General features: G+C 62.8%; 4 protein-coding genes across 9 annotated transcripts; 3 read left to right on the top strand and 1 right to left on the bottom strand.

Annotated features, from left to right (window-relative positions):
- Window positions 1-1,196: 1,196 nt before the first annotated feature.
- Window positions 1,197-4,159, bottom strand: CIB1 (calcium and integrin binding 1). Its single transcript, XM_067003754.1, has 7 exons — window positions 4,039-4,159; window positions 3,728-3,762; window positions 3,273-3,375; window positions 2,771-2,924; window positions 2,382-2,500; window positions 2,215-2,303; window positions 1,197-1,934 (listed from the first exon to the last, which is right to left on the bottom strand). The coding sequence occupies exons 1-7, from the start codon at window positions 4,132-4,134 to the stop codon at window positions 1,913-1,915; spliced, it is 618 nt and encodes a 205-aa protein (XP_066859855.1). The 5' UTR covers window positions 4,135-4,159; the 3' UTR covers window positions 1,197-1,912.
- Window positions 4,122-5,517, top strand: GDPGP1 (GDP-D-glucose phosphorylase 1). Its single transcript, XM_067003743.1, has 2 exons — window positions 4,122-4,187; window positions 4,335-5,517. The coding sequence occupies exon 2, from the start codon at window positions 4,353-4,355 to the stop codon at window positions 5,460-5,462; it is 1,110 nt and encodes a 369-aa protein (XP_066859844.1). The 5' UTR covers window positions 4,122-4,187; window positions 4,335-4,352; the 3' UTR covers window positions 5,463-5,517.
- Window positions 5,518-5,558: 41 nt separating this feature from the next.
- Window positions 5,559-17,879, top strand: TTLL13 (tubulin tyrosine ligase like 13). 2 transcript variants are annotated; one of them, XM_067003728.1, is made up of 15 exons: window positions 5,559-5,738; window positions 6,265-6,305; window positions 7,482-7,600; window positions 8,132-8,262; window positions 9,758-9,914; window positions 10,195-10,338; window positions 11,455-11,540; window positions 11,682-11,907; window positions 12,521-12,705; window positions 13,656-13,844; window positions 14,320-14,503; window positions 14,855-15,052; window positions 16,741-17,110; window positions 17,563-17,673; window positions 17,741-17,879. In XM_067003728.1, exons 1-14 carry the CDS (start codon window positions 5,590-5,592, stop codon window positions 17,646-17,648), a joined length of 2,265 nt encoding a protein of 754 aa, XP_066859829.1. In that variant the 5' UTR covers window positions 5,559-5,589; the 3' UTR covers window positions 17,649-17,673; window positions 17,741-17,879. The 2 variants fall into 2 exon arrangements, with proteins under 2 accessions (XP_066859829.1, XP_066859830.1); XM_067003729.1 differs by lacking the exon at window positions 10,195-10,338 and having other exon boundaries at window positions 5,560-5,738.
- A 314-nt stretch (window positions 17,880-18,193) lies between these two features.
- VPS33B (VPS33B late endosome and lysosome associated) lies at window positions 18,194-24,649 on the top strand. 5 transcript variants are annotated; one of them, XM_067003733.1, is made up of 24 exons: window positions 18,194-18,597; window positions 18,933-19,013; window positions 19,090-19,148; window positions 19,335-19,384; window positions 19,776-19,843; window positions 20,031-20,076; window positions 20,451-20,545; window positions 20,667-20,816; window positions 20,949-21,053; window positions 21,212-21,308; window positions 21,423-21,500; window positions 21,594-21,667; window positions 21,823-21,909; window positions 21,992-22,082; window positions 22,289-22,363; window positions 22,670-22,734; window positions 22,817-22,871; window positions 22,951-22,997; window positions 23,269-23,401; window positions 23,600-23,673; window positions 23,948-24,049; window positions 24,172-24,247; window positions 24,324-24,437; window positions 24,522-24,649. In XM_067003733.1, the coding sequence occupies exons 1-24, from the start codon at window positions 18,502-18,504 to the stop codon at window positions 24,599-24,601; spliced, it is 1,998 nt and encodes a 665-aa protein (XP_066859834.1). In that variant the 5' UTR covers window positions 18,194-18,501; the 3' UTR covers window positions 24,602-24,649. The 5 variants fall into 5 exon arrangements, 4 of the variants coding, with proteins under 4 accessions (XP_066859834.1, XP_066859833.1, XP_066859835.1 ...); XM_067003732.1 differs by having other exon boundaries at window positions 18,197-18,597; window positions 19,087-19,148; XM_067003734.1 differs by lacking the exon at window positions 20,667-20,816 and having other exon boundaries at window positions 18,202-18,597.
- The last annotated feature ends 90 nt before the right edge of the window (window positions 24,650-24,739 follow it).

Below are 24,739 nucleotides of genomic sequence, written 5' to 3'. Positions count from 1 at the left end.
TGCTGCTGCGGCTGGCGGGGCCAGGGACCGTGCCCAGAGCCGGGACTGTCCCCGTGGCCCTGCAGCGAGGAGCCGCAGCCAGCTCTTGCCAGGTCTGGGGGAAAACAACAGGGGGCTGCTCGGCCCCCTGTGGGGGGCTGCACGGCGTGGCCGCGAAGCAGTGGGACACGGCCATCCCAGCACCACGAGCAGCTGAGGAAGGCATTGGGGAAGGGAAGGAAAGAGAGGGGGAGGCAGAGGCTGGGCCAGCCTCTGGCAGGACAGGGGCTGTGGCAATCCCAGGACCCCACTGTTCCCGTCCCTGCCCTGCCTGGCTGCAGGCAGACCCCCCCATCGCTTTCCCAGCGGGACCCGGCTGTGGCACAGGGAAGCAGCGCTGGAGCAAGGACCTGGCAGCACGGCACAGCGCCGCTCACCAGCCCTCGCGCCTGGGAAGCAGCGAGCTCTGCACCAAGCCGGCGTGCTGGGGCAGGATCCCCCCCCCCCCCGGGACCAGCACTGCCTCGCTCCCGGCCGGACCAGCGCGCCCAGCTTCCTGCCCAGCCTGTTCTGGGACATCAGAAAAGCTACCGGAGGCGTCGGCTGGTGCCGTGCCAGCAGACACAGCCCCTGGGGCCGCGGGCCGCGGCTGGCAGATACCATCAGCACTGCGGGGCACTGAGCTGGAAGGGCCGGCACCGCCGGGAGCTGGGACGTGAGAAACGTCTGAGAGCCGGGGCCACGGCTCCGGCACCGCCGGGGCGCAGCCGTGGCAGCGCTGGGGGAGGCCGGGCGCCGCGGGCTCCCTGCGCGGGGCCGTTGCAGCGGCTGGCGGCCGGCCAGGGCGAAGCCCGCTGGATGAACAGACACAAAGCCCCGGCGCCGCTCGCCGCAAAGGTAGCTGCTCGCCTGCCCTGGATTTCCTTTTGTGCCTCCTGCTTGAGAGCCGAGCTCTTTGTGCAGCGCCCGCTGAGCGCGCTGGGAAACAGCCCCCGGTTCTCCCAAGGAGGGAGGTGTCCCCCCGAGGAGGGAGCTGTCCCCCGGCAGCGCCGGGCCCCCCGCAGGCCCCGTCCCTGGGAGCTGCAGCTGGCGCAGGCAGAGGGGCCTGGCAGGAGGCCGCGTCCCCAGCACCCCTCATGGCACCGGTCCTGCAGCGCTGGGGGCAGTCCCCCCCTCCTCCGTCCCCCGGAGTGAGACAAAAGCAGCAGGGCCAGGCAGAGGGTGAAACCAGAGCCCTTTATTTGTCCTCTCCAAAGCACAGAGAGGAAGAGCATGCAGAGCCACAGCTGAATGCAAGCCCGAGGAGGGGCTGAGAGGAAAAGAAAAGGAAAACCAGACCCTGAGTGCACTGATGCTGAGGCAGAGTGCGGCTGCGGCTCCTGCTGCCCCGGGGCCAGCCCTGCAAGCAGGGAGGCGCAGCTCCGGAGTGGCAAGAGGACAGCATCGCTGCTGGGACATTGCATCCGAGGTGGATTATTTCTCAGAAGAATCCCTATTGTGCAGGAAGGCCCCGAGGAAGAGCAGTGGAAGGCACAAATTGGTACTGTGAGCGGTGAGAGGGGCTGTGCTCGGTGCAGCGTGGCCCCAGCCAGGAGCACCCCTGTGCCAGCCCCGACCCACCGCAGAGCTGCGCTCATGAAGGGTTAAAATCTGATCCTGAGGCAGCAGAGCTGCTGCCTCCTGGTCTGGTGGATGTGTCCAGGACCGTGGCAAGGCAGCGTCCCAGGACCACTCATCGGCTGCAGAGCCCTGCAGACGCCTGCTGTGCATCAGAAGGGAGCAGGAGCAGAGTCCTGCCTAAGGCACTGCGGTACCGCCAGGCTGGTGAGGCGCAGGGCCCTCTGCCGCCCTGCTCACTGGAAGAGGAAATGTCTGAGACCATGAAGAGCTGTGGTAGCCAGAGAAGCAGTTCTGCTGGAGAGCTGCAGGGCTCTCACAGGACGATCTTGAAGGAGCTGCAAGAGACACGACAAGTTCTGCATCTCCTCACTGTGTTGGAAGCAAGCGGTGTGCGAGCAACCAGTGCTCTGGGGACACATTGTCACCCCGTGCCAGAGGGGCCTCTACAGATTTATCATGGGGTGAAGTTCCCTTCGCTGTTACAGGAGACCTCGTAAGGGATAGGCTTGCCTTACTGCTCCCATGAGAGCTCTGCCCCAAAGCCAGCGCAGCAATCGGGGTGGGCTAGCCCCTCGACAGAGCCCCCTGGGACTGCACCACTGCAGGCCACAGTACCTGGCAAAGTCCGGGGAGCGGGAGACAACGTGCTGGAACTCGGAGAGGTTGATGGTGCCGTCCTTGTCAATGTCTGACTCCTCCAGGATCTGCAGGGGAGAGAAAAGCAGTGAGCTCTGTGTGGCCAGGACCATGCAGCGACCCCTGCCCAGCCTGATGGTCCTCACGTTCTGGATGAGCTGCTCCATCTCCGCGTTGCTCAGAGAGGCCTCCTCACCTTGCCCTGTCAAGCAGTTGACCAGCTTCTCCAGGTCCTTTCTGTCCAGAGTCCCATCATCGTCAAAGTCTTTGGGGAGAGGAAAGTTACATCTCGGCAGGGCCCCCGTGCCTCGAGTCAGAAGCACTCATGCTTAGGGAAGAGGGGGCCTGGATGACCTGCAGGCACGGCAACTCGGCACCGCACATCTTACGCACGCCCTGCCGAATGCATGGTCCCCGCAGGGAGTCCCTAAAGCTGCCACTGCTGTGGGCACCGTGAGGGCCCTGCCAGCCCTTGCAGGCTGTCCCCAACCACAGGGGGAGGATCCCAGAACACTGCGTCTGCCCCCAGAGTTACCAAAGATGCGGAAAGCGTAGTGGGATTTGATATCCGAGGTGGCGGAGTCGCTGAAGACACTCAGCATGTCGAGGAAGTCTTCAAAGGACATGCTGTCGTCCCCCTCCTCTGAGGTGGAGAAGACCCTGCAGATCCGGTGCTGGAAGGGGTTTGCCTGCCGAGATGGGAGGGCTCAGGGCAGGCTCCCACGGGTGCCAGGCCCTGTGGAGCACTGCCCCGCACACAGGGGGTGCCCCGCTCTGCCACCAGGCCCTCGTGCGCAGTGCAGCTGTGCCACCCTGGGCAGCATCGCCCTCGGCCCAGCAGCATGGAGGGGACAAGGGATCCAATTGTAGGCACAGCTGACATGGGGCGGGCGATACGCTGCCCAAGTGTCGGTCAGAGCAGCACGGCAAGGTCCGAGCGTGGGCACCACGGGGCCCTCGAGGGGTGAGCGGTGCCCTGCCCAGACGCACCCCACCCCGGGAGCAGCGCGGGGTCCCGCTGCCGCCAGGCACCGTACCCGCAGCTCGGGCAGCGTCAGGATCCGGCTCTTGGGAACGCGCAGGGAGCAGGCATTCTCCCTCTGCTCCTTTGGCAGCAGCTCACTGAACCTCTTGTAGGCACTTGAAGAGGCAAGAACAAGAGAGGCTCTGTGCGCGAGCGGCGCGGGGCGCCCCTCGGGCCGGGGGGAAGCGCCAGCTCCCGGGACCGGCACCGGGGGGCGAGGACCCGGCCCCGTCGCCCGTCCCCTCCGTGCCACGGGCGGCCCCGCTCCGCAGCCGGTGACGCTCCCGCAGGGCAGCAGCCGGGCGCCCTGCCCGGGGCGGCCGCACCCAGCGACCTTCGCACCCTGCCGCCGGCAGCCCCGCGGGCAGGGAAAAGGCTCGGCCCGGCCCCGGGCCGCCCTCCCGGCCCTCCCGGCCCCGGGGCAGCCCCCTCCCGGAGCGGAGCCCCCCGCGCGGCCCGGGCACTCACAGCAGGATCTCCTGCTTGCTCAGGAAGGTCAGCTCCTGCGGGGACAGCGCGCGTCAGCGCCCAGCCGGGCGGCCCCGGGCCCTCGGCGGGGAGCTGCTCCCCGCGGGACCCCGAGCCCGGCCCCGGCCCCCTCCCCTGTGCCCCCCGGTCCCTGTGCGTCCCGGTCCCGGTCCCCCTCCCGAGCCCGGCCCCATCCCCTGTGCTCCCCGGCCCCGACCCCGGAGCCCCCCCGGCCCCGGCCCCCGCAGCCCCCCGGTCCCGCAGCCCCCCGGTGCCGGTGCCGGTCCCGGTGCCGGTGCCGCCCCCCGCACCTGGTACTCGCGCAGCGCCTCCCGCGGCAGCAGGCTGCCCGCGCCCCCCATGCCGCCCGGGGCCGCTTCCGCCTCGCACGTCACTGCCGCTGCCATGGCAACGCCCCCCCGCCCCGCCCCGCCTCCGGTGCCGCGCGGCACGTGGGCAGGTGCGGGGGGGCCGGGAGCGGGACCGGGAGCGGGAGCGGGGGGACCGGGACCGCGGCGGGAGGGCGCGGGGCAGCGCGGCGGGGGCAGCGCGGGGCCCGGGGCCGGCCCCAGCACCGCGGCGCTCACCCGGCCGCCCCCCCCGGCAGGTCCCGGTGGCACCGAGCATGGCGGCGGCGAGCAGCGGGGAGCAGCCGGGGCCGCCGGACGCCCCCGAGCCCGAGGACTTCGTGTACGGGGAGGACGAGTTCGTGCTGCAGGGGGTCGCCTGGCCCGGCGCCGCGCCGTCCCGCTTCGACCGGGCCCTGCTGGGCGCGTGGCAGGACCGCATGGCGCGGGGCCTGTTCCGGTACCGCCTCGGGGAGCTGCCCACGCGCGTCCTGCCCGGCGCCATGGGCCTGGTGGCGCAGCTCAACCCGCAGCGCGCCACCGAGCGCCGGCCGCCGCAGGCCATCCGCAGCCTGACGCAGCCCTTCGACCCGCGGCAGTTCAACTTCACGCGGATCCGGCCCGGGGAAGTGCTGCTGCGCCTGCGCCGCCGCACGGGGGGCGACCCGCCGCCCCTCGACCGCGTGCTGGTGGCCATCAACGTCAGCCCGCTGGAGCGCGGCCACGTCCTGCTGCTGCCCGAGCCGGCGCTGGGGCTGCCGCAGGCGCTCACCCCGCAGCTGCTGCGCTTCGGGCTGGAGGCCGTGCTGCTCAGCGCCCAGCCCGGCTTCCGCGTGGGCTTCAACAGCCTGGGCGCCTCGGCCTCCGTCAACCACCTGCACCTGCACGCCTTCTACCTGGCCCACCCGCTGCGCGTCGAGTCGGCGCCCGCCGAGCCGCTGCTGCCCGAGCGGGGCCTGGCCCTGCTGCGGGACGTCCCGGCGCCCGCCCTCCTCTTCTACGCGGCGGGCGCGGACCTGCGGGGCCTGGCGGAGGCCGTGTGCGGCCTGGCGGGCGGCCTGGCGGCGCGGGGCCTGGCCTACAACGCGTTCGCCACGCGGGGCGCGCCGCCGGCGGGCGGGGCAGCGGCGCCGGGGCTGCGGGTGCTGCTGTGGCCGCGCCGGCCGAGCTTCGAGCCCGAGCCCGAGGCGGGGGCGGTGCCGGCCGCGGCGCTGTGCGAGCTGGCCGGGTACCTGCCGCTGCCGGCCGCCGCCGCCTTCCGGGCGCTGTCGGAGGCCGAGGCGCTGCGCGCCCTGCGCCGCCCGCTGCTGCCCGAGCCCGAGCTGCGCCGCCTGGCGGCCGAGCTGCTGCCGCCGCCCGGCACGGCGGGCCGCCGCCCGGACACGTGACCGCCCCGGCACGTGACCGCCCGCCCGGCCGCTCCGCCCGCCGGCGTCTCGGTGGCCCGGGGGGGGGGGGGGGGAGCGGGGGGGGGGGGCGTCGCCATGGAGACGGCGGCGGCCCCGGAGCGGCGCCATGGAGGCGGGCGGCGGGGGGGGGGCGGCGGCCTCGGCACCGGGCGGGAGCCCTGCCCCCGGCGGGACCCCTGCCCACGGGGACGGGAACGGGGCCGCCGGGACCCCCGCCCACGGCCTGGCGCCGCGGGGGAAGCGGAAGAAGCGCAGGCGAGTGCGGCGGGCGGGGGCCGCGCGGGGAGCCCGTCGGTCGGTCGGTCGGTCGGTCTGTCTGTCCGTCGGTCCGTCGGTCCGTCCGTCCTGCCCGCGGCCGCGCACATAAAGCCCGTCCGTGCACGCTCCGTGTCCTGGTGTCTGTCCCGGGGCGCGGTGCCCGTGTGCCCTCAGCGGCGGGACGGGGCCGGTGCCCCCCGCGGGACGCGAGGCCGCGGTAACGGCCGGCCGGGCCCCTGCCCCGGGGAGGCCTCTGGGGCCTTTCTGAAGCGTAGGAGGAACACCGCGTCCCGTAAATCGTCCCCAGCACGACGTGCCCGCGGCAGCCCCGGGGTCAGGACCGCATCGCCTCACGGCTCACCGGGGCCGTGTCGGCACCGGGCGCGCTCTGCCCGTGGGCTGTGTGGGGCACGGCTGACAACACGGCTGCAGCAAGGCAGCTGTCCCCATCCTGCCCACACACCCTCAAATGGGCTCTGGTCGCCGCACTGAGCAGCTCTTGTTTGGTCTCTTTCAATTCCAGCGTCCCGTCCATCAACCTGACCAGCTGCAAGTACGAGAGCGGTAAGGCCGGGGCGCTGCGGTAAGGCCGGGGCGCTGCGGTAAGGCCGGGGCGCTGCGGTAAGGCCGGGGCGCTGCGGTAAGGCCGGGGCGCTGCGGTAAGGCCGGGGCGCTGCGGTAAGGCCGGGGCGCTGCCCGTGCCCCTCGGGATGAAGGCCGCCTGCAGCGAGCTCTTTGCGTGCCCGGTCGGCCAGCGAGGAGTGCTGGTGTTCAATTTCCGCTGCGCGGTTGCTTTCTTTTCACGTGTTTATTGTTTGTAAGGGACTTGACTCCTGTGAAAATTCTGCTCTTTGGGCCGAGGTGCTCTCTGCTTAAAGAGGCACAAAACGTGCAGCAGCACTGCAAGCTCTCACCACCCAGCACATCTGCATTTGCCGTGCCTCTGCTTAGATCGGAGGGAAAGGTTCGGCTGGGGGCAGTTATAAAGCAGGACTGGTACCCGTGCCTGGGGAAACGAAGTGAGCTCTATAAACAGCTTACCTTGAAGCGGGGGGTGGAACAGGCTGGATCAGTACCTGCAACATCTCTTTGCCATTCGTCTCCAGTGACGTGCTCTGGGTAACTGGTTCCTGCTCCTTGTCTTGCTCTTCTTGGCTGCCACAAGCTGTATCTTAAAGGAACGATTTGACAGATGTTATTAGTCAATTTGCTAATGACTACTCTAGCACTGCAACCACATATGCATTGCTAAAAGTCACAGCCTTTAGTTGTGGTCAGCTAAAGGTCAGCTGTGCAAGGAGCACTGTTTTACACAGAGCGACAAGCCGTGCGTGTTCCACCTAGGGCTACGCTTGGTTTGGTGACAGGAGGTGGATGAGCATCCCCACCGGAGATGGTGTGGCAGTCTTCAGAAGCCTTGTATCTGCCTGTGCGGTATCAAACACGTGGCGGATGCAAGCCTGCTGTAATTCAGAGGGTGCTCAGGGACCCCACAGCAAGAGGACTTACAGGGACGTTGTTCCCCAGTGTACTTGCAGTCAGAGTCTGTAGTGAGTTAGCGTGGTAAAGCTTGTGGTTGTGATGCCTCCTGAAGGGTCCCACCGAGACCTCGTCACGTTTGAGAGTGGCAGTGCAGTCTGGAGAGCTTTGTTCCACGCTCCTGTTTATTTGGGGGATTTAACAGTCCCTGGCATTTATATCCTCTGCCTGGCCCCTTGTCATGTGCTTTCTTTGGTACAGTGCGACGTGCTGCACAGTGCTGCGGGCTGAAAGAAGTGGGAGAAAACGAGGAGTGGACGGTGTACTGGACTGACTACTCGGTCTCTCTGGAGCGTGTCATGGAAATGAAACGGTTCCAGGTAAATACCCCCATGTAAAGGGTGCCCAGCAGGAAGAGCTCAGGAAAGGAGGATGAGACAGGGTTAGCGGAACAAAGCGTTGCAGAACAAAACAGAAGTGTCTAAACGAGCACCCGTGCGCCCTCCTTATCTGTGTTGGTCCCAGAGTGCACAGGTTCACCAGCCACTGCTTCTGTTGTGTCCCTGATACGGCGCCCTCAGCAACAGTTCAGCAGTCAGTAGCACGAACTGGAAAGTTGCCAGCCTCTAATGTAGAGTGAAATAAATGGTTCTTTCGGACAAACTGCTCCCTTCCATAAGCTGCAATATTTTAGGAAGGGAGAGCTTCAGGGCTGAGGTGGAACGAGCAGATAAATCACGCTGGTGAAGTTCAGATAAAGCAATTCTAGCGTAATCTTATCCTTGAGCAGACGTTCAAGGCAACTGCTCGCCTGGCTTCCCGTTCTGCTGCTTATTTCTTCATACACTGGCTTTCCCTGGGTCTCAAGGACTATCAGTGATGATTCTGTTTTTCTTCTGCACCTCTTTCAGAAAATCAACCATTTTCCTGGCATGATAGAGATCTGCCGTAAGAACTTGTTGGCTCGCAACCTTAACCGCATGCTCAGACTCTTCCCCAAGGAGTACAATATTTTTCCCCGTACTTGGTGCCTGCCAGCTGAGTGAGTGATACACATTACTGCAGCAGAGAATAGGGGTGTGAAATAGGAAGTGGGAGCTTCTATGCTTGACAGCTAGGGCTTGGACGTGGGGGGCCTCTCTGAGATTTCGTGTCTTGGCCTGGGCCTTCATAACCTTCCCTGGATCTGAACAGGGTGCCGAGACCCATTTCTAGTTTCACGCATCTTTAATCCTCGTTAGATTGAATTAGGCTGTGGAATGGCACCTGCTACAACACACCTTGCTGTTTGGCAGGTTGCAGGCCAAAGGGCTAAATCTCAGAAGAGGGACCCACCCTGAAAGACAAAGGGCACTGGGCTAGATGGGAAGCGTAATATCTGCGTTTCTGAGGGTCATGAGCTCACTGGGAACAGGAGAGGTAACAGAGAAGCATGCTGTGTCATGGCAGAGGATACTGAGAGTGCAGGTCATCATGCTAAACAAAATACTTGTGCAGTTATATGTAAACTATCATCATATTATTCAAAGTTTGGGGCAGAAGGCCTGGCTTCTCTGATAATACACAGGCAAACAATCACAGAAGTGTAGCTGAAAGATTAGCATTTCCTGCAAACCGTAAAGTAGGGCTTCCGTGATACGTTCTGTAGCTGAACTCACCTCATGTTTACGATGGTTTTCTTAATATCTGACCTAAAGCATCTTTGCTGAAATATCAGCACTTTAGTACTTCACCTGGAGGCACTGGTCCTGGAGAGCAGTGGTTTGCTGGGTTTTGCTAATAATACCAGGCACAGGAAGGCTATTGGTACAGGCCCTCTCAGTCCTCTCCTTTCTGGAAAAGACTAACCTAGTTCTCTCAGTCTGTCTTTCCAGGTTGCGTTTCCTGGACTCAGATCGTTCTTGGCACTGTTTTCTGGGATTTGTCCTGTTTGCCTCCCCATTTCCCTTAAATGTGGTGCCCAGTATAGAGACTGTGTTCCTCCCTCAACAGCAAAATACTGAACTGGCACGTGGGCTTGACTCTTCAAGGCATCGTACTCCCAATGGAGCTGCTCTTGAAGATCAGCCATGTAGCATCATACGTGAGCTCAGCTTGAGAGCCCCTGCACCCTGCGTAGAACATCCTGGCTGTTGCATCCTGACTGTTTGCTGATGGGCTGGAAAAGGGGATGTAAGGACTTGAGACCTCCTCCTCCTCCTTTGTAGCCAGGGCTTGTTTATTTTCCCCTGATCCTTCTGCAGCAGTGGAGCCAAAACCTTAACTGGCTTCTGTATAAGCAACGGTGACCATTTCCTGTGAACCTCCTGGTAGAGGGGGAGATGTGTGCAGGCAAAAGTTGGAACCAGAAGAGCTTTGCCAGGTTGCACAAGGACTAAGTGATAACTGATGTCAGTCAGGATAGTCGTACTATTTCTGTGCTGCAGAAGATTGGTCTGTACTGGCCCACAGCACCATAGTGTGAATATCTAAATGTTATCAGAGAGGTGAGGGGCTCTTTTTCTGCAGCGTGTAACAGTCAACCCTTTGTTGTACAGCTATGGAGATTTCCAGGCCTACAGGCGCAGGAGGAAAAACAGAACATTCATCTGCAAGCCAGACAGCGGCTGCCAAGGGAGAGGCATCTTCATAACACGTAATCCAGAGGAGATCAAACACGGAGAGCATATGATCTGTCAGCAGTATATCTCTAAGGTAATGGAGATAGTCTTGAAATACAGGTGGAGGATTGCAACTCCTTAGCTCTTCCAGCACCCTGCCTCCTCCCTATGTCCTTTGCCCCACGTCTCCTGAATCTGCCAGGGGCACCGGTGTGGCTGCAGTGCAGCATAGCAAAAGCTTGCCTTTCTCCTCACTGCTGAGCTGCCAGGAAGTGGCAGCAGCAGTGCACGCAGAGCAGCTGACCTCCAGGAATCAGCGGCACGCCTAGCAATGTTCCTTTATCTCATGCTTGCTCCTGCCTTTTTTCTCACAGCCTTTCCTTATTGATGGCTTTAAATTTGACATGCGTATCTATGTGCTGGTCACATCTTGTGACCCACTGAGGATTTTTGTCTACAAGGAGGGTCTGGCCCGGTTTGCGACCATGAGGTACATCGATCCCAGCAGGAGAAACCTGGTAAAAAAGGGAGGTTTACAAAAAAACTCACATAGTATCTATAGTTTTTAGACCCTAGTTTGTCCTAGGGGCATTCCAGAATGCAAAAAGGCGGGTACTGGTGCATTTTATGGGACCTAAGTTTCTTTCTTTCTTCTTCTCCCCTCCCTCTGCATCTCCTCCCCACAGCAGTTATTTCGGGACTGTCTGAAGTAGATCTACTCCCAGGTCCCACGTCTGGGCTGTTTACTGGCATTATCACAGAATCTTAGAGGCATTCAGATTTGGAGGAATGCTGGAAGGTCTTGAGTCCCACATTCTGCTCTAAACCAGGCCAACAGTAAATTCAGATCTGGTTTCTCTGAGTTTCACACAGTTAGGTGTTGAAAACTCGCACAGATGGAGACTCCACGACGTCTCTGGGCAACACTGCTACTGCTTCTTGCCTCTGTGAGCATTCTCAGGTCTGCACCTTTCTTTATCTGCCTGTACTTCAGGTAGAAGAGGGACCTGAGAATTACCTGGTGGTAGTGGAACAGCCTAGGAAAGACAGGAAGGAGAACAGGGAAAGAAAGGTGTAGACCATGCCCATCTCTAGGTAGGGGTCCATATCCTATAAAATCCCAAAGGAAGATGGACTCTAGTGTTGGATTGCTGCGTTCTGGTCACAGGCTGGCATGAGATACCCTGGGTTTCTGACTGTGTGCCCACTTGTCCCAGAGCTGCGTATTTGTATGCCCTCCCTCACTCCAATACGTTTATATATTGGAGTGCTCTTTTGCTTTGGATGAATAAAAGAGGAGGAAGAATCTGCAAAAACGTGCTGCAGCTTCTGCCCTGGGGAGTCCCTTGTTTTCTGGTGAGGCCACAACTGGAATGGCATCTGTGGAGCTTACGCCCATGCTCTCCCCCAAGAGATAGGACAGTGGTAGGGAGCAGGTAGAGCTCTGTTTGCTCTAACTTCTGGCTAGAGAATGAATCACCAGCGTAATTAACTCCTTGCTGCAAGCCACTGCCACGGAGAGGAGGCAGGGGTGGGTGAAGCTGGTGGCTAGGTTGGTACTAATGGGGCTGTTGTTTCTGTCTACACTCTGCAGTTGAGAGTTAATGAAAGGTTTCTCGCGGTTCCTCTCTCAGGGTGATATCTGCATGCATTTGACCAATTATGCTATCAACAAACGTAATGCAAACTTCATCCAGGATGACACGATGGGCAGTAAGAGGTATTGTCTCGTTCAGGTACCACAAAGCCTGGTGCACATCCTGCAGGAAAGCTGCGTTGGGGACATTGGTTTACTTCCATCGTTCTTGGGGGAAACATGGTATCACAGGTGAGCTCTTAACTTCTCCTGTCCTCCACACAGGAAACTCTCTACCCTGAATGCTTGGATGACGGATAACAGCTACAACACAACAAAACTCTGGGAAGATATTGAAGATATTATTATAAAGACTCTTATTTCGGCTCACCCTGTGGTGAAACACAATTACCAAAGCTGCTTTCCTAACCACGCTACTGGCTGCGCCTGCTTTGAGATACTGGGTTTTGATATTTTGCTAGACAGAAAGCTGAAACCTTGGCTGCTGGAGGTGAGGAAAAGTCTCCTGCTGTGCTGAAGCAGCAGATAGCTGAGAGCTTGCTTGTCTGGGGAAAGCTCCAGAACAAGGGGTGGTGGGATGAACAGAACTTACTTGACTAAACTGGACCACCTCGCTCACAAAATTAAACAGTCTATGAAGACAAGTGGCCAAGCAACCTGCTGCAGGCTAAGCAACCTCAATTCACCAGATCTAAGAACCTGTTCCCTGTACACCCTCTCTAACAACAGGGAGTTTCCTGAATCTTAGAGCTCCTTGATCTGCAACAGCATCCTGAATTTACGACAGCTGCCCTACTCTTGGAGTCCTGTGGGGTGTAGGAGCTGAATGGCCTGCATTGGGTTGAGCATCACACTGCAGAAGGGGCAGAGGGACAGAACCAGACACTGCGTGCAGCCTCCTGCTTTCTGTCGCTGTTACAGGGGAGAGCATCAATTGGACTCGATCCTTGTGGGTCCCTTCCAACTCAAGATATTCTGTGATTGATGGAAAGTGTACAGTGGGGCAGGTTGGGGCCAGCAAGCCTGCAGCTGGCAGCACAGTCTGGGAGTTGGTCTCCTGGGGCTGGGAGTCGCCAGGTTCGATCAGCTGCTTGTTTTGGCAGGTGAACCACTCTCCCAGTTTCACCACGGACTCTCGCCTGGACCATGAGGTGAAGGATGCTCTTCTCTGTGACACCATCAACTTAATAAACGTGCATGCCTGTAACAAAAGGAAAGTGCTGGAAGAAGACAAGCAGCGGGCAAAGGAACGACTCCTCCAGAGCCATCAGGCTCCCCGTGTATCCAGGTATTGCTCTTCTGCATAGTGCTGCAGGTCCCTGGTGAGGAGAGCCGGGATGCGACACAAAAGCTTCTAGGGGCTGTGGCACTGTAGGGCCTCTGAGGAGAGATCGCCCAAGCCATCCGCACCATGGACAGGAAGAGCCAGGTCTGGTCCCTGGGTGCGAGGAGATCTGAGACCGCCCGTGCTCTGGCCTCTGGCCTGTACAATCTTCCCCATCGAGCTGTGCCTGCTCGTCACGTCCTTTTATTGCCGTCAGGCCGTGCCAGCATCCCTGGGCTTACAGTGACGCTCACAGGACAGACCGCAGCACTGCTGCAGGGGCTGGGAGCACCCCGGGGCACAGGGCCCTTCTCCAGGGCAGGGTTCCTTTCTCAGGGCTGAGGGTTTTCCCACCCTTCTTTGTCTGCGTGTCCTTTCATGGTTAATTAATCCACATGGCCTCCTGAGGCCATTTTAGATGAGCCTGCTGCCCGGGCTTTTCCTGCCGCACAGGGCAAGGCAGGAACTCCCTCCAGCTCCCATTTCAGTGAGGAGACCCGAGATAACAGGCTGGAGAAGCTGAGCGTGTCAGCCGTGTACGCTGCATGTCCCTCAGCTGCCCCAAGGTCCCTGCTGGCGTGAAGATCTCCCAGCTGAACGCGGAGTGGCAGATATTTCTTGTACTGGCACATTGTGACTAAGCTTTTCTGTTAACTGGGTTAAAAAGGCTGAGGGGGCAGGTTGTGAGCCTGGAGCAGGGGAGACACCTGAAAACACTTCACCAGCATTCTACATGTAGAGGCTGAAGAAGTGTGGGTTGTGCTGGTTCCCTGCAGTGACCCTGTGTGAAACAGGCTCCCAAACGGGGAAAGACGGGGAAAAAGCTAGCTAGGCCCTTTGTCTCTCAGGCAGTAAAAAAAATGGAGTCTCCCATCGCAGCTCCCTGCCTGCCTGTGCTTTCTCCTGGTTTGCAGACGCGAGGAGTTAGAGAGCAACCAGGCAGCCTGGCTGTCCCAGGCAGAGGAGTATGAGAACTCGCACCTGGGCAGCTACCGGCGCATTTATCCAGCGTGTGGAACTGACAAGTACGAGCCATTTTTCAAGCAGAGCAGCTCTCTCTTCCAGGAAACGGTATCATCCAAAGCACGAGAGGAGTGTGCCAGGTACATTGCTCCTGCAGAAAACCCACCCCTCACAGGGGCGGAACAGAGACCGCTCGCTTCTGATCCCTTCCTGGGAGTGACTCTTTCTGTTGTTTAACAGATGTAAGTAAGCTGGAGAGAGCTGGAAGGAGGAGAGTCTGCATGTGCTATGTTGCCATGGCAAAGCAGCTTCTTTAGTGTGTACCTTTGAGAGGCAAATGCAATATTCCACTGACTTTTAGACTCTGGAGATACATATTGAAAGCGTCCTCCACCCTTCCCACCCTGCTGGCAGTCCCAGCCTAATTCATGGACATTTCTTATAGCAGTGGAGTACAGTAGTCTCTCTTAAAAGCACTCCTAGCCCACTTAGCAAATTTCCATTATGATCTATTCACTACAGAACTTCTGACTGCAGTAAAATGTCCTCAGGTTGAAGTCTTTGCAGTGTTTTGCTATTATGGAACCAGTGACCAAGGCAGTTCTTCCACGGCAGGCAGCAACTGGAGGAAATTCGCACGAAGAAAGACAAGTTAGAAGCTGTTACCAGGAAGAAGAAAAAAGAGAGGAAAGAAGAGCTGCAGGGAGAGTCAGCCGTGGACAAACCCCAGATCCCTAGCAAAACCACAGCTTCTATAACCCACCTCACCTCCAGAAGCACCAAGATGCAGGATAAAAAGGTCCTTTGCTCTAGTCAGTGCTCATCCATGGGTCTCTCAAAGGCACTAACAGGGCTCTCAAAGGCAGTAACATGGCTCTTGGAACAGAGCCGTGGGTGGGTGTCTCCTAAGGAACAGAAGTACGAGGCTGGAACTGCCCTCCATGAAGTCCAGAGGGTTGAGAACTTGTGTTGGGAGGCACTTGTAAGCACCAGTGTCGCCCTTCCCTGCTCTGCCTCCCACTGGGATCTTCATCCCACCCCACCCCGAAGTCTGTAACTCTTTTAGGGCTCAGAGCAGTCTGTGGCTTTGTCTCTCTTGCCCATTACTATGGCTTCAGCTTTGCTGTAACTTGTGTGTTTCTTCCCTTAGATACAGCAAGTGCAGTATGACTCCATGCAACCCCAGGATATTGTGGAGGATGAAGAGAAGAAAAGAGTGAATGCTCTTCTGAAGCGTAAGAACTTAATCCGAGGCCTGGGCATCATAGATCAGCTCTCCCGGCTGCTCCCCACAACTGATAGATCAACTGACACCCAGAGATCCTCTCCTGTTACATCCAAGATCCAGGTAACTGAAGATTGCCCAGGTCTGTCCTGCAAGGCCAACGTAAGAGACAAGTCATTTGCGGGAGGATCGTGAGGAGTGAATCATGGGCATTGGGCGTCTTTGGTGTGGCTCAGTTAAATGAGATCCAACGTAGTGTCTGGGTCCTTGGGTTTTCCTATAGTTCTGTGACTTTGTCTCTTTCCAAGTGGGTGCACGGGAGGCATGCCGATCACCTGCACAGAGCCCCCGGACACCTTTCCCCAGAAGATATTGCTCATTGCTATTCCAAAGAACAGGCTACGATAATACTGCCTTTTGGACACTGCTCTCCCCAACGTGCAGCACAGTGTGGTCTGCTCCTTCAGTGCCATAATATGAACCTCCTGACTAAATAAGATGAATTCCTAGGAAGGAGTTCTTACAAGCTAGGGACACTTAACATGCTAGGAGCATTAAACCACTAGGAGCACGATAAAGTAGACAGAACAAAGAGGGACTGAAGGGAAGCATGGAAACGTCTAAAAAAAAAAGTCTTTCAGTGTATTCTGCACTGCAGACAATGCCTCTCCCTAAATTATTTGCCCTCCACATTACACGAGCCCCCTCCTAGGGAAGGTGATGAGTCCATTACACGTGTTCTGATGCTGTTAGTGCCCGTGCTGGAAACACCACAGAGCTCGGCCCTCGGTGCAGGGCTCCCCCTTCACAGTCATCCTCACTCTGCAAGAGCATGCTACAGTGTAAACCCTTGGCCTTGCTGCTGTCATGTGCTGGATTATCTCAGGGTGCACAGCTGAAGGAAGCTGGGCTGCACTGAGGATTGCACCAGGGGAACCTGGGGATGGACCTAGCCTTAAAGCAGATCTGTTTGATTGTCTCAAACTGAGTCCTGGCTACCCAGCCAATTCCCAAACCAGGCTACTGGTGCTAGCTGTCTAAAACCAGATGAGGAGGAAGCCAGCAGTCCATTATACGTGGAGTCCAGCAGGCTATAAGGGCTGTAACGGAGCACTGATGGTGGCTGATGTGTTGGGGAAGTGCTAATTCTGGACCAGCAATTAATGAAAAACCTTGCGAGGGCCATAGCCTCTTCCAGTGGAACCATCTGCTTCCAGAAAGGCCTTCCACTCCCAGCTGGAAGGGTAACGCACCTCAGAAGGATGCTGACAAAGTCCAGATACCAGAGTTGCAGTAATTATTCAGGACGTAGGAGTCTTCTAGTACCTTATAACAAATCGGAAACGGTCCCTTTAACATAACAGAAGTTTAAGATACGATTTGATCCGTAAGAAGTGATGATAGCTGCCTTTTACTCTGTGAGACAAAGCAGAACAGAACCACGAACTCTGCCTTAACTCTGGACATACTTTTTCAGCAGCAAAGGATTATTTGGGGCTGGGTCAGATCCTTCATCACTGAAGTCTCCCCAGCCAGCTCTGGCATTTCTTTTCACAAACCCTACTCCAGCTCAGAGCAATGTTATGGGCAGAGCCTGGGAGTCTCTGAGCACTGCTGCAGGCAGATCAGACGGGCAGCTGCACTGCCCCCTTAGATGGTTTCAATCTAAGACTGCGAGCATGCTGTGCTTGGAGAGAAAATGCAACAGAGATGCTTTAGTGAGCACCTGTAGGTGACTAGGGAAGATTTTTCCTTCCTTCCTCTTGCTGAGGCCTCCAGAGCTAAGCCGCGGCTGCTTTCTTTCCTTCCAGCCGCAGTTTCTCTGGGACGCACTCCAGGGACAGAAGGCCCGCAGCCTGATGACGCTCACCCCCCTCTCGCTCCTGGGAGGTGCCGTCCGGCCTTTGGGGCACTCGTTCACCCCCAAGCCCAGCACCAGGGCCCAGCCGCCAGCCGGCCAGGGCTCTGCCCCTGCCGCCGTGGGCACGCTCTCAGTTCGAGGCCAGAGCATCCCTTGCCGTGAGCCGTGCAAGGCGCAGCACGGCCTCCAGCCACGGGACAGGGGCTGCCCGCAGAGCCAGGCTGCGCAGACACCAGGGGTCACCCAGCCCTGCACCAAAACCAGGGGACTGCCGCTGAGCGCCCAGCAGCTCCCTGGAGCCAGAAACAAGGCTGAAGGATGTGAGTACGCATTGCCCTACTTCGGTTCTGCCTTTGCACACCGGAGGCTCACATCAGTGACCGATGAGGGGCGGAGGTGATGCCCTCGGCCTTCCTGCTCCCTCCGAGCTCCGCAGCAGCCGGGCGAGGATGCCCGGCCCGGCTCCCGCTGCCCGCCCCGCACGGCACTGATCCGGGCAGGCCCAGCACCGGGCCCCCGGCCCCGCCGCGCCGCCCCCCCCCCCCCCGGGGCCGCCCCTCCCGGCTCCGGCCATGGCGGCGCTGCTGCGGCGCGGGCTGCGGGCGGCCGCGCTCCTGGCCGGGGCCCCGCGGCGGGCGGCGGCGGCGTGGCCCGGGGACCCGGAGCCGCCGGACGCGGCGCTGGAGGAGGCCGAGAGGTGCGGGGCGCCGGGGCCGGGGCCGGGGCCGGGGCCGGGGCCGGGGCCGGGCCGGGCTCACGTCTCTCCCCGCAGGGCGCGGAGGCGGCGGGCGGCGGCGCGGCTGCAGCGGCTGCGGCGGGAGCTGGGCGAGGAGCGCGGCGCCCCCGAGCGCACGCTGAGCTGGCAGGCCATGGAGCAGATGCGGTGAGCGCCGGGGCCGGGCGGGCCGGGCCGGGGGGGCGGCCGCCGGTGACCGTGCCCCTGCCCGCAGGTTCCTGCGGCGGGAGCTGCCCGAGGAGTGGCCGCTGGAGCGCCTGGCCGAGGGCTTCGGCGTCAGCCCCGACGTGGCGCGCCGGGTGCTGCGGGGCCGGGGCTGCCCCCCGCCGCGCCGCCGCCTGCGCCAGGACGCCCGGGTGCTGCGGGTGCTGCGCGCCGCCGCCCCGCCGCCCCCCGGCCCGGCTCCGCAGGGCGGCCTGGAGGTGCGCGCCCCCGACGGCACGCTGCTGTACCGGCTGCCCCGGGGCTGGGGCCCCGGCTCGCAATAAACGGTTGAACCGGGCCCGGCTCCGCCCGCTCTCTCTCTGCGCGTAACTTCCCGGCGCCGCCCGGCGCAGCGGCCGCGGGCTCCGAGGCGGCCCCACGGAGGAGGACGCGGCCACGGCGCTGCCCGAGCCGGAGGCGCGGTGCGGGGGCAGGAGCTGAGGGCCGGCTCGGTACCCGGGGTCCCGGGGCCGGGGCCGGGCCGGGGCGGCGGAAGCGGCGGATCCGGTGCCGGGTCGGAGCAGCGCGCGGCGCTGCTGCCGGGGCCCTGCCCGCCGCTGGGGGCGGCGCTGCGGCGGCTGCGGGGGGAGCGCGGCCTGGCGGGGCCCTGAAGCGGGGCGGCGATAAAAGGCTCGGGCCCGCCCCGCCTCCGCCTCCCTGCGCCGTGCCGAGAGCCGCTTCCGCCGCGGCGGGTCCGGGCGGGGGGCACCGGAGGGGTCTGGGGGGGCCGCGGCCCGGCGGTGCCGTTCCGGGGCTGGCGCCGGCCCCGCCATGGCCTCGACCGCCCGCCGCGACGTGCCCGAGCCGCCCGACTTCGGCATCCTGAAGCGCCTGGCGCGGGACCAGCTCATCTACCTGCTGGAGCAGGTCCGCCGGGGGGGAGGGACCGGCACCGGCACCGGCACCGGGACCGGGACCGGGGGCGGCAAAAACAGGCACCGGGACCAGGAGGCACCGGGACTGGGGCAAAGACCGGGGGTCGGCAGGGACAGGACCGGGACCGGGAGGCAGCGGGGGCTGGCACTGGCACCAGGAGCAGGGGGCGGTGGGACCAGGGCCGGGACCGGGACAGGGACCAGGACAGAGACCGGGGGCAGCGGGACCAGGACCGGGGGCACGGTGCCAACCCGGGCAGGCAGGGCCAAGGCTGGGGCCCGGTGCGGCCCCAGGCAGCACCCACCCTGCGCCCCGCCGTCACGCAGCTCCCCGGGAGGAAGGACCTGTTCATCGAGGCCGACCTGATGAGCCCCCTGGACCGCATCGCCAACGTCTCCATCCTGAAGGTACCACGGGGCGGGCGGCCGGGCCCGGCGGTGGTGGCAGTGCCCGCTGACAGCCCCGCGCCTCGCCCCGCAGCAGCACGAGGTGGACAAGCTGTACAAGGTGGAGAGCCGGCCCGCCCTCAGCACCAGCGACCAGTGAGTCCGGCCCCAGGCGCGGCCCCTGTGAGGCGGAGGGGGGCCGGGTGCCTCATCCGCTCGCCAGCTCGGGATTTGCCTCCCCGGGCCCGGACAGGCCTCAGCGCGGAGCTGCCGCGGGAACGGAGCCAGGGCGGGCAGGGCTGTGCACCCGCAGCTCTCACGCCCCTGTCGCTCTGCTCGCAGGCTCTGCTTCCTCGTCCGGCCGCGGGTGAAGACGATGAAGTACATCGCCGGTGAGTGCGGGCAGCCCGGCGGGCAGCTGTCGGTCACCTGCTGGCAGCGGTGACGCCCCCGCTCCGTGCTGAGGCTGGGGGCTGCCGCGGGGCCTCCCCAGGAAGGTCAGCAGCGATGACGAGGGGCGTGCGGCGCGTCCCACGCTGCGCGGGCTGCAGTCGGTGCCGTGCACCGCCAGTACCAAGCGAGCTCCCGCAGGTCCTTCCAGCCCCCGCAGGCTGGCCTTCCTGGGCCGTCAGCTGGCCCCGCTCTCGGGGTTTTGCTTTCTGCCTGAGGTATTCTGGGTCCAGTGGGGAGCAGGACCCCAGAGCTTATCCTACAAGGGGATTGTGCCCGTTTGGGGCGGTGGGCAGTCCTTGTCCATGGGGGCTGCAAGCGTTCTGTCTGCAGATATCGTCAATGCTGACAAGATGTCAGGCCGGAGCCGCAAGTACAAGATCATCTTCAGCCCCCAGAAGGTCAGTGGCTGCTGCTTCCACCAGTGCCCCGCCGCGCTGTGCCTGTCCGGCCCTTTGCTTTCCCCCCAGAAACATTTAACTAAAGCAAATGGGGGGGTGTCTGGGAAGGAGAGCGTCCCGTCCGCTGCTGGGAGCTCGCTGCCTGCCTCGGTGGGAGCCGGGCTGAGGGCCTCCTCCTGTCTTGCAGTTCTATGCCTGTGAGATGGTGCTGGAGGAAGAGGGAGTCTTCGGCGGTGAGTGGGACCGTGGTGCCTGCTGCCCTCTGCCCCGAGGGCTGGTCTGTGGCGGCTCTGACACCGCAGCACCCCAAGGGAACCCCGGTGTGGGCATCCCAGGCTGCCGGGGCCTGGAGCCGGGGCAGCAGCCGCAGGCCCATGCGAGGCTGCCTGCTCCAGGCAGGGGCGTGCACGCCACAGCATCGGCGCCTCTGCCTTGACTTCTGGGAGGGGCGATGGCCTTGCCACTGCCTCGGTGGAAGAAGGGAATGAGTCCCCTCGGGAGGCCCCGTCTCTCTGTTCTCCCCCTCTGTGCGCGGGGCTGCCAGGATTCCTGGGGCTGTTCCTGCTGGGGGCTGGGTAACTGTTGCCTTTCCCTGTCCCACGCTCAGATGTCACCTGCGATGAGTGGTCCTTCTACCTGCTCCCCCTGGACGAAGACATCATCAGCATGGAGCTGCCTGAGTTCTTCCGCGACTACTTCTTGGTCAGTAGGACACTCCTGCCGGGATGCTGCCCTGCACGATGGCAGCCTTCCCCGCGCTCACCTGCTGGGCCCAGGACAAAAGAGCTTTGTTCGGGGAGTCGATGCGTGGTGTCCTGCTCAGTCCTCTCAGCCCCTCGCTGCAGGACTCTGCTGTCCTGGGGTGGATTTTGCCTGGAGAGCTGCTCGGATGGGCTGTGGTGCCTCCACTTCTCCACACACAGCTCCCCTGCCCGGGCCCCTCCAGTCCTCCCTGGGTGGCTCTGGGCACCTGGTGCGTTCCCGTGCGTCTGGAGTGGGACCGAGCCCACGGCTCCCCCAGCCCCAGTCCAGCTCCTGATGCACGCAGTCATTTCCAAGCCGGCCTGCCCAGAGCCGCTCCCTGATGCTCCCGTGCTCCCTGCAGGAGGGAGATCACCGCTGGATCAACTCGGTTGCTCGAGCCCTGCAGTTACTGAACTCCCTGTACGGGCCGTTCAGCAGGGCCTACGGGATCGGGAGGTGCGCCAAGGTGGGTGCAGCCGCAGGGCTCACGCCACCCCGGCCGGAGGCACCCGCTGCGTGCCCCAGGGAGGCTGCGTTGGCACCAGCCCCTGCTGCCCGCTGCGGCCCTCAGCAGGAGCAGGGAGCAGCTCTGCCAGAGGTGCTGGCGTGCTTTTCCCCTTGCAGATGTGCTATGAGCTGTGGCGGGAGCTGGAGGAGGAGAGTGAGGGTGACAGCCAGGGCAGGAAGCCAGAGATCGGGAACATCTTCCTCATGGACAGAGGTTGGGGCTGGATCAGGCTGGAGCAAGGAGCGGTGGGGCCAGGGCCTGGCAGGGGGAGCAGTTTGGGACACGCGGGGCAGCAGGCAGCCTGGCAGCGGCCGGTTCTCGTTGCAGACACAGACTATGTCACAGCACTGTGCTCCCAGATGGTGTACGAGGGGCTGGTGGACGACACCTTCCGCATCAAGTGCGGTAGGTCGCAGGGCAGCAGTGGGGTGACGTGGGGCCATTCAATTGTTCTGTGATCCAGCCTGTGATTCCATTACTCTTCATCCTTCCCTGCAGGCAGTGTGGATTTTGGGCCAGAAGTCACCTCCTCTGACAAGAGCATTAAGGTGCTGCTCAATGCCCAGGATAAAGTGAGTCCTGCCCACGTGCCGTGGCGGTAGTGGGTCACACCAGCGCTCCGCGGGGCACCGGGAGGGGGCTGAGCAGGGAACGGCCGGGAGTCGCTGGGCCTGGGGGCGCAGGTTGTGATGGGTCGGGTGTGCAGAAGCTGCGGTGCTCTCTGCAGGTCTTCAGCCAGATACGGAACGAGCACTTCTCCAGTGTGTTTGGCTTCCTGAGCCAAAAGTCGCGCAACTTGCAGGCACAGTACGATGTGAGTACCGCCCGGTCGTGCGGGCACCCACGGTGCCTCCCTCTGCAGCCGCCTCACTGCCCCCATGCTCTTCCTTCTGCAGCGGCGCCGTGGCATGGACATCAAGCAGATGAAGAACTTTGTCTCCCAGGAACTGAAGGGACTAAAACAAGAGCATCGTCTGCTGAGCCTGCGTAGGTGTCGGGGCTGGGACAGCGGGTCCCCAGGGAAGCAGGGGGTGTTGCAGGACGCTGACAGCCCACGGGAGGGGCAGAGGGTCTGAGCAGTGGGCAGGCAGCAGGGGCTGTTGGTACATGCAGAAGTCTACGGTGGGGCTCGGGGGATGAGCTGTATGCGGAGCCCGTTACACCTCCAAAGTGGAAAACTCTTGGCTGTGCAGATATTGGTGCCTGCGAGTCCATCATGAAAAAGAAAACCAAGCAGGATTTCCAGGAGATGATCAAGGCTGAGCACTGTGAGCATGGTTCTGTGTCTGTCGTCACCCCCTGCCCCCCCCCAGCCTCATTGCCCCACATCTGAGCTGTCTCACAGCCTGGCTGCCACTTACAGACTGTTCGTGTTGGGGTGGGTTTTGAGCTCTTAAGCAGGGTCAAGCCACATCCTTGCAGGGCTGACACGTGGCCGGGCAGGCGGCCCAGCATCACAAGCCTTCCCCTTCCCGTGGGGTTCAGGCAGGGAGGCTGAGCTGAGACCCTACCTCAGCTAGCTGGTGAGAGCCCCGGGAATGGGTGAACTGACTCTGCCTCTCCCCCTGCCGCAGCTCTGCTGGAGGGTTTTGACATCCGAGAGAGCACCAGCTTCATCGAGGAGCACATCGACCGGCAGGTGAGAGCCGTGCTGTGGGGCAGGCCGTGCCTGGGGACACGCAGGGGCTGGCAGCCCGCTCACACCGCCTGCTCCCGCGTAGGTGTCCCCCATCGAGAGCCTGCGCCTCATGTGCCTGCTGTCCATCACGGAGAACGGTGAGGGGGCTGGCAGCGCCGGGCGGGGGCAGCGCCGTGGGCCTCGGGCTCAGCTCACGGCAGCATCCTGTCCCCCCAGGTCTCAACCCCAAAGACTACCGCTCCCTGAAGACCCAGTACCTGCAGGTGAGCCTGCCTGGGGGCCCGCCGCAGGGTGAGCTTGGATGGGGCGTCCCTGCCTGCCTGCTGCTCGCTGTGGGGCACCACGCTGCAGCGCTCCCCAGGGATGTGCCAGCTGGCTGCAGGGGTTGGCACAAGCCACGGGCTCTGCCTGCCCTAAAGGGGTGCCCTAAGCAGCCTCCCAGGGCTCCTGCCCGTCCCCGTGGAGGTGGCACATTGCTTCTTTGCATGTGCTGGCAGCCGGGGCTCCGTGCTGATCCAGTCGACCCCTCCCCAGAGCTACGGGCCCGAGCACTTGCTGACCTTCCACAACCTCAAGCGCATCGGGCTGCTGACCGAGCAGGCGGCTGGGGAGACCCTGACGGCTGTGGAGAACAGAGTCAGCAAGCTGGTGACAGACCGAGCGGCTGGTGAGAGCCAGAGCCATGGGGAGCCGCGGGGCAGGGCAGCCCACCGCAGGGAGCTGCCGGGCTGGGGGCAGCCCCAGAGCTGGTGCCGGTTCTGCTGCCCCTTCTCCGCCGGAGCCTGGTGCCTGCACAGCTGCTGGGCCCCAGCTGGCAGCTGCTGTGACACATCCTGGGGCTCTGAGCTGTATTTGTCTTTTCCAGGAAAGATCACAGACGCGTTTAATTCCTTGGCCAGGAAGAGCAATTTTCGAGCCATAAGCAAGAAGCTGGGCTTGGTACGTCCTCGGGGGGCTGCTGGGCTGCTGCTCTGCCCGCTGCTGGCCAGAGAGCTGTGCCCTGGCCTGCCCCCAGAGCTCCGCAGCCCCTGGCTGCCGGCTCGGCACGCTCGCTGCGTGGCAGCGGGGCTGCCGCTGGGTGCCCGGCTCGCCTCGCCTGCTGCAGGTGCTGCAGCCCCACCACAAGTGCAGGGCCCCCCTGGCGGGGGGTGTGATGCAGGGACCACCCCGTCCGTGTCTCTGCCGTCGCACACCGAGCACCGTGTCCCCGCAGATCCCCCGACTGGACGGCGAGTACGACCTGAAAATGCCTCGGGACATGGCCTACGTCTTCAGCGGGGCCTACACCCCGCTGAGCTGCAAGATCATCGAGCAGGTGGGCCCGGGGCTGGGGGGGAAGGCGCTGCGCCCCCCGAGGGCGCCCCCACCGCCCCTCGGGGCTGCTCCCCGGGGCCGGGGCCGCCCGCAGCGCCCCCTGAGCCCGCTGCCCGGCGGCAGGTGCTGGAGCGGCGGGGCTGGCAGGGCCTGGAGGAGGTGCTGCGGCTGCTCAACGGCACCGAGTTCTCGGAGGCAGGTAGTGCGGGCCGGGGGCGGCGGGCCGGGGCCGGGGGGGCGGGGGTCCGGCACCGCGCTCCCTCCGTGCCTTGCAGGCGCCGCCGAGGCCAGCCCGGGCCGGGACTCGCAGCGCACCGTGCTGGCCGTGTTCCTGGGCGGCTGCACCTGCTCCGAGATGGCGGCGCTGCGCTTCCTGGGCCGGGAGAGAGGTGCGGGGGCACGGGGCGGGGGGGGACGGCGGGGGCGCGGGGCCGAGCCGCGGGGCTGAGCCCGGTGCCGCCGTGTCCCCGCAGGGTGCCGCTTCATCTTCCTCACCACGGCCGTGACCAGCAGCGGCCGCCTCATGGAGGCCATGGCGGAGACCCGCGCCTGAGGCCGCCCCCCCCCCCCAACCCCCCCCAATAAACGGAGCCCGCCCCGCCCCGCCTCCTGCTGTCTGCGCGCGGGCGCGTGCGCGGTGACGCCCGGGCACCGCCCGGAGCCGGGAGGGCCGAGCTGCGCGTGCGCGCTG

The sequence above is a fragment of the Anser cygnoides genome, chromosome 11, assembly GCF_040182565.1.
Source record: "Anser cygnoides isolate HZ-2024a breed goose chromosome 11, Taihu_goose_T2T_genome, whole genome shotgun sequence".
NCBI classification, from domain to species: Eukaryota; Metazoa; Chordata; class Aves; order Anseriformes; family Anatidae; genus Anser; species Anser cygnoides.
The sequence above is the reverse complement of the archived record's forward strand: the minus strand, read 5'-3'. Positions and strand labels throughout refer to the sequence as shown.